Raw genomic sequence first — 13716 nt, 5'->3', positions numbered from 1 at the left:
TATTCTCTGGGGACAGCAGTGGCGTCATGACATCCTCTGTTCTGAGTGAGGGCAGGGATCAACTCTGCCAACAAAAGTAAGTAGGATGCGACACTCCCATTTTCGCAGGAACTGCCCGATCGCCCGGGGTTACGCGCCCGCCCTAATGAAACACACTGACTGCCTCCTGCAAGAAAACGCAAAGCTTTGCTTCAAAGCACCCATGTGGTGTGCACTCTACTAATTAACCGCAAAATAGTGGCAGAAAGTGAAGCATTACTACATAGTGATATGCGGCAGTCATGTCGCAATATGTTTGCTGTCGAAATGTGTGTTATGGAATATGTTAGGAAGGGAGTTCTATAGTATTTAGTTTGTCAAGTGATGATCCAGTGGAGAAATGTCTGTGTGTGAAAACGAGAGAAATTCAGATGGCTTATAGCGAGTAAAATGGACACATTACCACGGAGCGGATGCTTCAACACGTACAGCAATACCGTGATGAGCAGTGCAGTTAGTCATAATAATGAGGACCTCGGTTCCCGGTACAGTTGCGGTTTTGACTCCAGTTTCTATAACGTGTGTGTACTTTAGGCAGAAAACCGCCTGACCAGAAGATCTCCCAGTACACCAATCACCAGCAGTGTGGATTAATACAAAAAAGGGCTACTTATGCTAATAAGCAGCTAATGAACAGAGTGGTTCATTCTCAATGAGAGTGAAAGGAGAAGTAGAGAATATTATATGTATGTCTTAACCAAAGGAACATGTTGTTGCGACTATTTCAGAAATGTACCAGATTACAACCCAATTAACCATATTTGCCAAAGGGGAGGGGAGTGCTGTGCCACGGTTCTGCCTGGAAAAGCACACAGCTCATGTGTTGATTGTGCAGTTGCCTGTCTTAGTCTATTGTGCTTGTGATGATCCTCGAAAGTGCGGTCCATTACCCTCGTTGTTTTGCCAATGTACGACATTCCACATTAGCAAAGTATATTATAAACTCCTGGTTTTCTCAGTCGTGTTCACATTCTGTGTTTCACATTTCTCAGAAACCCTTTTGTTTTTATAGGTGATAAGTTTCATGACAATCCGTCTGATTTTGGCAGAAATAAATCGTACTTAGGACAGGTACGCCTTAGTCTGTGCCTTAACTTGCTCTTCTTGTAGACTGTGTGACAGAGAGATTGGTTGGAGGGTTTCCTTAATCTGTTTGGCCGTGTATCCATTCTTGCAGAGCACTGATCGTAGATGCTCTATTTCTACTTCCGACTATTTTGGTGTGATGCGGTATGTGCTCTGTGGACCAATGTCTTCAGAACGCCGTTCTTCTGCGCTGGGTGGTGACAGCCGCTGGCTTGCGGGTATAAATCAATACATGTAATTTTATGATACATACCGTGGCCATCTGCCATCTGCTTTCCTTTTGAAAAGTACATCATGAAACAGCAACTGGCCATCCTTTTCCATTCCAGTTCCATGGTGAACTTAATATTAGGATGGTGTGAATTCAGATGTTTCAGAAACTTACTGAGTCTATCTTTATCATGAGGCCAAATCACAAAGGTATCATCCACATACCTGAAGAAGCATGTGGTTTGTATCTAGTCATCTCTAATGCTTCGTCTTCAAATCTGTCCATGAACATTTTGGCAACCACCGGAGACGCATAAATGCACGTGGTGATTTTTTTTCTGCCCCAATCACAGGCCACTATTTTACCAGCCTTTAAATTGAAAGAGCCAATCTTTGTTTTCTATACCTCCCACTTGTTCAAAAATGGTTCTAAGCACTATGGGACTTAACATCTGAGGTCATCAGTCCCCTAAACTTAGAACTACTAAAACCTAACTAACCTAAGGATATCACACACATCGATGCCCGAGGCAGGATTCGAACCTGCGACCGTAGCAGCAGCGCGGCTCCGGACTGAAGCGCCTAGAACTGCTCGGCCACAGCGGCCAGCACCTCCCACTTGTAAACGAGCATAATTCGTTCTTTCTATCAGACTTGGTACAAGACACAATCTATGATATAAAATTAAATATTTTCAGCTCTACAGTATCTGCACTGTTTTTTTTATCAAAATCACATGTAACTCTCTGCTAATTTAACTTTCAGATTAAACTGTACTTCTCAAGGACCGTAGCTCAATCATTGCACCACACTTCGTGTAAGACACAACAGAGTTCCCCATAAAGCATTACCACACCTTATCTGCCTCCGGTAATTGCCAAAATGTGTGTGTGTGTGTGTGTGTGTGTGTGTGTGTGTGTGTGTGTGTGTGGCCACCTGTATGGCACGCCATTCGTTAACAGCTGATCTCATTGCTTAATTTTTCGGAATAGGAGTTGAAGTAAAACTCATCTGTGGAACTTTGTATTTCCAACTCGATAGTGATATTGCTTAAGTAAACGTTGGTGTTTCACTATTGATGGAGAGTGTGTTTCATACTCATTCTCACATTCCAGAACGAATGCTGTATAGTTTCTAACACTCTACTGACAGACATTAAAGTGGCAGTTTATATGTGAATTTATGTTGACTCGCCCAGAGATTGGGTTTCTTCTTGTCATCTATACTTATCATGCTTGTTAAAACTTCTATATTTATAAAGATCTCTCAATCAGAACCCAGCAACTGAGCCTTTTCAGCTCCATCTCCAGCCAACAAATATTCTATCTGTTATGGACATACACGTGTGTGTGTGTGTGTGTGTGTGTGTGTGTGTGTTTCGGCTCAGATGCTTTCTGACTAGTCTATTTGCAAGAAAGGGGGCGTGGGTAAGGAGAGGGGATAGGTATCATGGCATCATCCCGCCGCTGCCGCAGTGGCAGAAATACAACTGAATTCAATTAATTCGGAGTCGATGTAGGATCTGTAAACTCACATGCATAAATAACAACTAATAAAGCACACTCAGACTGTGAATATGTTGTGTACCATAATCCATACGCCCCACCCATGACCGTAACTCATAAAAAGACGGGTTAAAAACCGATGCGTCAGTGTCAATACGAACATGTCATCGTAATGGGTGACTTGAACATAGACCTGCTAAGAGACACTCCCTCCACAATAAACCTAAGAAGACTGTTTAGTTGCAATAGCATGAACATTCTTCCATTACAACCTTCACACCATACGGCGCACAGTCATACTCTTATAGACGTAATCGCAACGAAACAGACTGACAAAGTAAGAGATGTTGGTCAAACATTGGCCCCTGGCCTCTCAGCACATGATGTAATATTCCTGGCCTACTCTGTGCAGCCCCCAAGGATCAAATCGCGTTACATAACTTGTAGGAACATGAAACGTATTGACCTTGACGCTCTAACAGCCGATTGCTCAGAAATCTCATGGCATCAAATAATCAGAAAACCCACAATCGACGGCAAAATTAATGAACTTGGTGATAAACTCACTGCCCTCTATGACAAACATGCACCTGTGCGCACAATCCGTGTAAGAAAATCTCCTGCTCCATGGCTGACAGCTGAATTACGTCAAATGATGACTAATAGGGATGCTGCCCACAGGCGTTTCAAGGCAGATCCGAAACCCGAGCGTTTCGAAGAATATAGAAAGCTACGGAACAGAGTGAAACAATGCATTCGCAATGCTAAAATCAGGCACGCTCGCTCCCTTGTATGCAGCGACCTGACGCCCACGACTCTATGGAAGAATCTCCGTAGCTTGGGGGTCGGAAAGGCAAAATCGGAAACTACTTTTCATGTGTCAGCTAACGAATTAAATGAATTCTTCTCTGCACCTCTGAATACCAGCACAGCTGATAATTACCGTCCACAAGAATCCCCAAACAGGATAACTAACAACGATACCTTCCATCTAAAACATGTAACAACAAATACGGCAAGAAAAGCAATAATGAGAATCTCTTCTGATGCAATAGGCAACGACAGTATCGGTATAACCATGATTAAGAATGTTGCCGATATCTTAGTACCTGTCTTAACTGACATATTTAATTTTTCCCTCGTGAACGGAATATATCCCACTGCATGGAAAAGAAGCCTAATTCGACCCATCCCTAAGATCGAAAACCCGCAACTGCCTAGTGATTACCGACCAATTAGCATACTGCCTGCTGTTTCCAAAGCACTTGAATATATTGTTCATGACCAAATCACTGAACACTTGCATGAATTCAGCCTACATGACAAATTTCAATCCGGTTTCCGTAAACATCACAGCACAAACACTGCTCTAATTAAAGTAACTGATGACCTGAAATATGCCATCGACAATCGAAAGGCAACAATGTTGACGCTACTGGACTTCAGCAAAGCTTTTGACACTGTTAACTTTGACATATTGCTCAGAAAAATGCAACAGCTTAATTTCTCTGATAGTGCAATGAGATGGTTTGAAAGCTACTTAAAAGACAGACAGCAATGTGTTGTCTGCGTAAATGAAAAATCTTCCTGGAAACATGTTTCCTCGGGAGTGCCACAAGGATCAGTCTTAGGACCACTTTTGTTTTCTTTATATGTCAACGATATTTCGTCGGTTCTGTCCTCCTGTAAATATCATTTCTATGCCGATGACCTCCAGCTCTACCTAAGCGTCAGACCTGAAGATGTAAACACTGCAATCGCTCAGATGAATGATGATCTGTCTTCAGTAGTGAGATGGGCGAAAAACCTAGGGCTTAAACTAAATGCAAAAAAGACGCAAGTAATCTTAATAGCCCATCAGAAATTAATAAGTTCAGATTTCCGCGAATGGCTACCTCCTATTCTGCTCGACGGTACTCCAATACCATATCAGAAAACAGTGAAGAACTTGGGTGTAACTTTGGATGAGCATCTCAACTGGGCGGAGAATACAGTCGCAGTGTGCTGAAAGACGTCTGCTTGTCTCTATGCTCTCAAAAAGTTTCGGAACATATTTCCACAGGACTTGAAACGCCAGCTCGTGCAAGCACTCGTTCTACCGAACCTCCACTATTGTGATGTGATTCAACAAGGCATGAGTAGTGAAAACAAAAGACGGCTAGAGCTAACCATGAATGCCTGTGTGCGTTACACCTGCAACATTCGCCGATATGATCATGTTAGTGCTTCATACTTCGAGCTAGGGTGGCTGCGGCCGGACAAATTGCGTGACTACCACACTCTATGTCTACTCCACCGACTCCTCATCGCGCAAGCACCCCAGTACCTTGCTTCAGAGATTAAAAACCTGTCATGTCATCATAATCGAAACACGAGGTCACTCTTATTTGGTATCCTAACTGTGCCCACTCACAAAACAAAAACTTTTGCAAACTCCTTCTCAGTTGCCGCTGTCCGCCTCTGGAACAAACTGCCCCTTACCTTGCGCAAAATTCGATCTCCTGCTGCTTTTAAGAAGAAGTTGAAGCATTTCCTACTATCATCCTCACAAAGTTCTCCACAAAATTAATGTACAAGGACAATCCCCTCATCTGTCAAACAGCAAAGCTAGCGTCTCCTATCTTGCTCCTGAGATGCCTTCCTCTTCATCTTTCTCTATTAGCCACGCAATCTTCTTTTCCTTTATATTTCCTTAATTATGTTTCATCATGTCTCTATTCTTCTCCTCCCTTCACCATGAGTCTCCCTCATACTCCCTGCTGCCGGCACTCCTACCTAAAATCTGTCTCTTCAATAATGTCTAATTATAACAGTACTTGTGACCTAAGAATATAAACTCTATATGTATGTATTTTTCCAGGTGTACCTTTCAAATTGTTTATTTCGCTTTTTGTACTAGATGTAGTTTAACATGCCTACTAAAACATATGAATGTAAAATAAGTAGAATGCCTGGTTAGATGTAAGAGAGGGCCTGATGGCCCTAATCTTGCCAGGTTAAATAAATAAATAAATAATACTGATCCCATTTCTTCTCGAAGTTTGTTGGTGAAGTCCTGAAACACCGTGTATATTATACTCCAAAAGGCGGTATTACGTATGTTTGGTAACTTAAGGCTGTGGATTGCTGTCAAGAAACAGTGTTACGTCGCACAGACATTTACTTGACTCAATAAAGTGTAACAAAAAAATCCGCAAAATTTCAACTGGAAACCAAACGAAGATATGTCTTGCAAATAAGTTTATAAAATTCCAGTTGTCCATTTTTGAATTCGAATACATGAAATTTCCGCACTCTTATTATCTAAGGAACCATGAAGACAGTATTACAGCTGACACAATGACATAAAACTAGTAATTCACACCGCGTGCAATCTCTGACTGTAGCACGATCAAATTTCAATAACAAAAATATTTTCTGGCAGAGCGGTTACAGCGATTTTCAGAATGAAAATCTAACTGCAAACGTACCAAATAATTAAAACAAAATCCTAAAAGTATTCCCAGGGACTGATTGAGAACCTCATAGAAATCGATGGGCTGTACTGGAATTAACTTTTAAATGAGTATGAAAAAAAATTGTTGCTTAATTTTTTATATATTTTCCATCGCCCAACTGAGACGTCAGTCGATTCAGTTCCTGAGTAGTAGCGAAAAATTAAATTCTCATTAAGTGTTAAGTGCGAAACGTGGCTCAGCTGTCCACAGGGCTGTTATAACTTGACTGGATTTTTTACCATTCGTACCAACAGGAAAAAGTGTTTTCAAATAGTGACCGGCAAAAACGCCAGGACCATTACTGCTCCAGACTAAACGGAGTTTTTTTTTTTAGGAAACATCCTTTTAGCTACTGGCAAAGGTTTATGAATGCCTTTTTTTTTAAATTGTAGATATAGGTGTATTTGTGGAAGTCACACCTTCTGCTTGTTCAGAAAACTCAAATTTTTTCACGTAATCTTTGACAACATGTAATTTTTTGTAATTTATTTGCCTATTAGAAAATTTCCACTCGTATTTTCCTTCCCAGTTTTCACTGGCCTCTGTATACTGATCACGTTAATACACACAGTAAAAGGTAAATTCGCAAATAAAAACATGAACGGATTGCAATGACATAGAATTTTTTTAAGCATTTTACGGCCCAGACATGTCTCCTCTCCTGAAACTTCCTGCCGTATATTTTTATGCAGAGGGAACTTATGAATCGCTTAAGAACCGTGGTAAATACTCAAGCCTGAATGGTTAGTATGTAGAGCAGTAGTTTCTAATTTTTTTTAAATTTGTTTAAGCTGCTTGAGTAATTTATTATAACCAAACAGATGTAGGTTTACAAATAACGTTCGTACAAACGCTGCTTTGACTTTATCCAAACCCTGTGCAAACCCTGGAAGATGAACAGAAATACAAAATCTTATGTACCGATCGTATGCAGACGAAGAGGTTGGATACTGAATGTCTCACCACCGATCTCTTTCAGACAATAAAGGATTGGGAAGTAGGAAGCGTCAAGAAAATCAATCAAAATAAAATTAAAATTAGTGGACAAACTATTTTCCATGTTGACAGTGTTGACTTTACTTCGAAAGTACAGTGGCGATGTAACAGTCTTAAAGACTGCGCAGTCGCGAACCGCCATTTTCAAGTACAGCAGTAATGAGGCTCATAAGGGGCTGTTCTGCTGTTGTGAACCACTCCGTGCTTTCCCCATCATTATGTGAGCTCTCGGAAGCGTCTCTTCTAACGAAGACGCCGCCTCAGTCCACGTTGAGCTGTCGGAAGGAGCCCTCTACGCCAAACAGGTCTGTCTGCGTCTTGGGTTTGCCCGGCCTCTTGGACTCGTCCACGCCGTACTGTTCATCCTCTTTGTAGAATTCAGCGTTCCTCTCAATGCGCTCCTTCCACATATCTGGAATCAAGCAAAGTATGTAGCCTTGAAATTTCAGTGTCATCAAGACCTGGAACACTCCCATTCTTATAATAGCAATACAGTTCCGTGTGGTTATAACTAAAGTACAGCTACTGATAGACGTCCATTGTGGGCTGTAATTAACGTGCGAAAGGGGAACATTGTAGACATTTTAAAGCGTCGATGCAGAACAAATCTCCGCTGGAAAAAATTAGCTCCACCAGGTGCGAATTTGGCGATGTCAATGCAATTTGGAACGGGCAGAAAAGGTCAAAAAAGTGAGAAAGGCATAATATTGACTCGATTATTAACAGCCGTTTACACAAATCTTTCAATATTAACACTGGAGATGCCATACAGCGCCAGAATTGCACCTGGTGGCTAAAATTTGAAATACTTTTCTACAGTTTAGATGGGTTTCGCTGAACGCATTAGACTATCTACCAAGTTCAGCTGCCTTAAGATAGTTACAGCATATTGTGGATTTCTGTGAGTGGCCGCACTTAAATTAAAACCAACCGGTACAATCGGAGCATTATCAGTCATGATAATAAGCATAGCAAATTCTCACAATGGACTTACGATGCAGCCACTAAAAGTTATAGTTATTAGTAAAGTCGTTTTTAAAAGCCTTAATTGGATTCTCAGAAGATTATCTTATAATTTTAATTCGTCAGCGTAGCTCAGAGTTATGCAACGCCGTTCCAGTTTGGCCCAATTTGTGTTGCCTTTTGTCCACATGAGATTTCTATTCTGTCTTTACATTTTTCTAGCGATAATAACCTCAGTGCCACTACTAATCGCTCATATCTATACATAGGAACTGTGAATAATAACGACTTTAGCTACAAAAAATTTCGTGCTTTATTAAATCAGACGATGAGTTTCGGACGCTTTAGGTCCATGAGGTGAAAATAGTTTAATTCGTTATTTATGTCCGCTCTTGAGCAGGGTGATGAAGAAATACACGTTTCTGCAGAGAGAAGCTTGGATTTTAAACTTTTGAATTCGAGAATCAATCGAAAATACGTCGAAAACCAGTGGAAAACCTATGAATGATGTTGAGTTTAATCAAAAAGCATTCACATGAACATCTGTGGACTCCTCTGACCCATGTCCATTGTATGTCTTTGCTTTTATGCACCAGTGTCTCTGATTTGCTCATTCTCACTACGTGTCCACTTGACTGAATGTCTACTTACGAGTGTGTATCTGCAACTGGGTCATGTCTCGTCGTGTGTCATGTTCTGTAAGTCGTACAGTATGTAATGTAGCACTCAGTACAGAGTAATGTGCTAGTTTCTTTTAAACTGAAGCGGTCTAATAAAGTGTACAGTAATACATTTGCTACTCTTCTCAACAGAATTAGTTTACCGGCAGTAACCACATGCGCTAGAACCCTCAAAATGTTTGGGTCTAGATTCTCAGGTCCCCAAATCGACAAGTTGTTGTATCCTGATATCCAGATTACTGTCGTTTAAAACGGATAAATGATCTGGAAGAGCGAGTCGTTCTTTCAAGTCCAGGATATTATTATTCAAACGAAGAATTGTTTTACTTAACGAAGATAGCGATAACTTCGTCTGTTGATTCTTCAGATCAAGAAAGGTCACAGCATATTGATGTTATACATCATTAAATAAGAGAAGTTGTATCTAACAAAGTTGTTAGGGCAGTGTATTTACAAACAAGTGATATGTCAGAAGAGTAATGAAAAAGATATAAGATAAGAAAAAAATTGTAAGTTTATGAACTGTATTGGGCAAGATGTTTTGAATCTGCAATGTTGAGTTTCGTCTAAAGCATTCAAATGAACATCTGTAGACTTGTGTAAGCCATGATGTTCGTAGATCTTTGCTTCCATGTATGAGTATGCCTGCTCTGTCCATCCTCAAAACATGTACACTTGACTGCTTGTGCATTTTCCAATGTGTACCTGCTATCGTGTCATGCCTTGTCGTGAGCCACGTTACGTTCGTCTAACAGTATTTCATGTAGCTCTCAATGCAGTGTAATGTGCGAGTTCGTTTTGAACTGACGTATTTTATCATCAGTATCCACATGCATTATAACTCTCAACAAAACGATCTAGAAAGAACATCTTGAACCCTATAATATTTGTAAGCTTTGACTTAACCACTTTTTGAGTGATCTGACATGCAACTACAGGATCGATAGATATAAGTTTGGTTACGGTACAGCGTTGAAAATGTTCTTCCTAGATCTTCTGATAGGTTTTTCACCTTTTTTGTATTACTTTCCTTTGTTCCATTCGCGTATTTCGAAATTTACCGAAACGTCTTGAAAATAAAGGTGTTATTGTTCATATTTCCTGTGCACTGAATCTAGTCACGTCGACAACTGCAAAATATTTTGATATAAAAGACTGGTCAAGGTCAAGGCTTACCAGATACAGGAAGTGAATTCTGCTTTGAGTTAGGTTCACGACTTTTGGAGGTGTACTTGAGAACTTATAATTTACACATCTCTGCAATACAGAAAGTGAAATACATTCCATTACCACGCAGATAGGACCTATCACAAAATGGCCACTAAACTCCAGTTGCATTGTGTCTTTCTAGCGCTTTCCAGTGGCAAAAAAAATTTCATGTACTATTGACGGAATGTACAAACCTAAAATACTGATGTATACTGATTAAGATGTATAGCCTTACTTAAAATGATTAACACAGTAAGTCACGTATTAAAAATAAAAATTATGTGCGTGTCTTGAGGCAGCAAATTACGCAGACTATATTCATCCAGCGTTTGAGACTGAGAGCATTTAGCGACTTCCAACAAATTTTACACATAATTTAAAACTTCCTCGAAAACTTTTCTGGCTGAAATACCCACAAAATAATGAAAGGAAAAAAGTTTCTCACTCACTACATCTTCACTGTTCATACAGTAAAACATCAGCATCAGGCATGACGTTTCAATTTACAACTTTTGTACTACCAACTTCGTCCACAGCGCGTATTTCAGACACTATCCAAATATACCACTGAATGTACCTCCAAAATTATATCACTGCACGACACATAATTCAGCTATATATGACCTCATAAGCATTAAGCTGAGTGAAAATTAACTTTTCTTAAAACAAACACAAATTATATAGAATAAAACCAACATTATAGTGGTTTTGCGTCATCAGCCAAAAAGTTTTTATGTACTTAGTGTCAGTTAATAAGCATATCAACTGTACATAATTGGACATGTGAAACCGTTTTATACATGGGAGTTAGATTCTGAACTGGAGGTTCACTGGTGTTATATTAATCATAGAAACTATTTGAATTCATGACAGAAAAGACGTCTACTAACTTTGTATTTTATCGATAGGTCCTGCCTCCCCTCCATATTCTGCCGGTAGTATTTTCTTTGGGAAGTGTTTGTGCAACGATTCCAGATCGGGATGAATCATGACCTGCAACAAAAAGATGTAAGTTGTTAAAATTAATATTGAAGAGTGCAATAAAACATATCGTTCACGAAATACATAGGATGTATGGAGAATATGAAGAATGTAATATTACATAAACGATGTATAACAAGTGACACTAAACAGTTCCGAGATTATATTTACCCATGTAGTAGTGGTGAAAGTTATAAATTTATTCATCTATGGATCACTTTTACATAGGCATCGTGTGTATTACAGTAATATGCACGGAGAAGAAGGGAGCGGAAGGTTTACAAATGTGGTGTTACAGAAAAATTCTTAAGATTAGATGGTTATGTAACATGACTAATGAAGAAGTACTGAACAGAATTGACCAAGTAAGGAATTTACCACACAACAATTCCTGAATCATCAAGTAATAGTAAATCAGTCAATGGAGGGATGTGTGGTGGTAAAGTTGTATAGCGAGATCAGGGAGTGCTCCAGAAACGCTGGGCGCGTTGGGAAGTCGGCACAGCCGCCGTATCATCCCGATCCTCATACTACAGCATGATCGCGAAATAACACCATGGGAAGAAGACGTACGAAAATGGGAAAAAAGGCACAAAACACCAGATAAAACGTAGGGAAAACGGGGGAGAAATCTGGTCCGAGCAGAGCCAAGGCCGAAGGCATACCAAACCAATGCCAATTCTAACCTTTGGGCTCCAATTCCAGAAGGGAATTCGTGTATTTAAATCTTGGAACCACTTTGACGAAGCAAACCGAGTATGGACAAAAACATACAAGGGTCATCCACTGACATCCAAGACTAGAAGAGTTGGAGGATGTATTTAGTGCAAAGGGCCAAAAGGCAGGGGCAGTCCAGCAAAATATGGATCACCTTGAGGAAAGCCCCAATTCTACAAAGGAGGGAGCACTGCGCCTCATTACAGAGTAAAAAATCATGAATGAACCTGATATGTCTGATACAATGTCGGAAGATCATGGTAGATTCCCAACAGGAGAGGCGGAGGGACAAACACCATGTAGCAGGAATTCCCGTAATCGCATGAACTGTATTAGACTGGGGGTGGTCCTCCCCCCCCCCCTCCAGTTCACCCTACAACTGAACGAAAAGCAATTTCACATAAAGCTGCAAATCCACTCCTGGAGGAGTTGCAGAGGAGGAGGATAGGTGGCTTTTCCGCTCCCCACCACCCACACCCAATTCAGACAATCAGAAAGCTGACCTGGAATACCCATGTGCATGTTGGACATTCCAAAGGAAATCAGCTGAACACACCATACAGTCAAGATCAGCGAGCAGGTTATGGTTGGTAGAGACCAAGCAATGGTGGGCAGAAACTGGACAATAGCTTGAAGGCCACTCATCGAGTCTGCACACACAAAACTTGTGTGAAGGAGGACTTTTTCATAAAGCTGAAGCCCCAGAAATGGCCATTAGTTCTGTGGTAAACACCCCACATATGAAGAGATAGCATATCTCATGTGTTCAACGGATTTAAAGCCATCACTCTAAAAACAGCAGCATCCTAAAACCGTTGTAAGATCAGGCAGATCAACAATGGGACACCATCTGAGCAATGGAGGCTTTTGGACCGTGGAGGAGATCCATCTGGATGTGAGGGTGAATAACTAATCAAGGGGTCTGTTTGAGGGAGACTGTGGAGAACAGGACAAAAAAGGAACGATGGAGTCACAGTTTAGAGAAGGAAGGTGGCACCCTGCTGGTAATCCCGCATAAGGATGGGCAGGAGACAGGTGACGAGCCAAAGCCATGAAAAGAATAGCAAATAAGGGGTGGCCAGGGAAAGAGAGGATAACAATGGCATAGGAAGGGGTGGGACGGGGAGGTGGGTCCAAGCATCAACCAGAAGACTGTCAACAGGGCTAGTGTGAAAGGTACTTGAGGCCAAATCGATACCACAATGGTGGACCATGTAAAACAGTGGCTGTGTGGAAGGGGCAGCTAAGCCATAAACAACTGTAGTCCAAACAAGACAGACCTATGGTCCAGCAAAAGCAAAGAAGAGTCAAACACTTTGTGGCCCAAGACATGTGGGGAAGGAAGTCAAGAACACTGAGTTTATGGAAACAGCCAATATACAGATGGCAGATATGAGGCAACCAAATAAGCTTGTTGTCAAGGAGAAGACCCAAGAAACGGAACTGGGTGACCATGGTTGGGCACTGAGTATCAAGGTAGAGCTCCAGGTCTAGGTGGATTGCAGTATGTGACAAAAATGCATCACCTGCTACTTAAGGGGAGAGTGGGGAGGAGAACTGAAAACCATGTGAGGGAGTCCACCTGGAAGTGCGCCAGATGGCGTCCTCGAGCTGTCGCTCCACAGAGGCCACTGAGTGGGAACTAGCCTACATACAGAAATCATCAACACTGAGAAGAGGTGACCGATGGTCTGATGGAGGCCACGTCCATTAATAGCGATGAAGAAAAGGGCCCATAGAAAGCTGAGAATGGTGGCAATCTAAACTTGGAACAACCAGTGGAACAAGAGCTGATGAACAGAAATTGGAAGGGGGTCCTGAAGCCACAGTCAT

At 41.1% G+C, this 13716-nt stretch overlaps 1 protein-coding gene across 1 annotated transcript in view; it reads right to left on the bottom strand.

The window, feature by feature from the left end:
- Positions 1-7502: 7502 nt before the first annotated feature.
- Positions 7503-13716, bottom strand: part of LOC126419543 (alpha-tocopherol transfer protein-like) — a 33169-nt gene continuing 26955 nt past the window's right edge. The window contains exons 5-6 of the mRNA XM_050086733.1: positions 11076-11178; positions 7503-7745 (exon numbers count right to left, since the gene is read on the bottom strand). Of these exons, the coding sequence (XP_049942690.1) occupies positions 7594-7745; positions 11076-11178 (255 nt within the window). The 3' untranslated portion in view covers positions 7503-7593. The remainder of the gene's footprint in view (positions 7746-11075; positions 11179-13716) is intronic.

Source organism: Schistocerca serialis, chromosome 9 (genome assembly GCF_023864345.2).
Source record: "Schistocerca serialis cubense isolate TAMUIC-IGC-003099 chromosome 9, iqSchSeri2.2, whole genome shotgun sequence".
NCBI classification, from domain to species: Eukaryota; Metazoa; Arthropoda; class Insecta; order Orthoptera; family Acrididae; genus Schistocerca; species Schistocerca serialis.
This window is presented reverse-complemented; position numbering and strand designations above follow the sequence as displayed.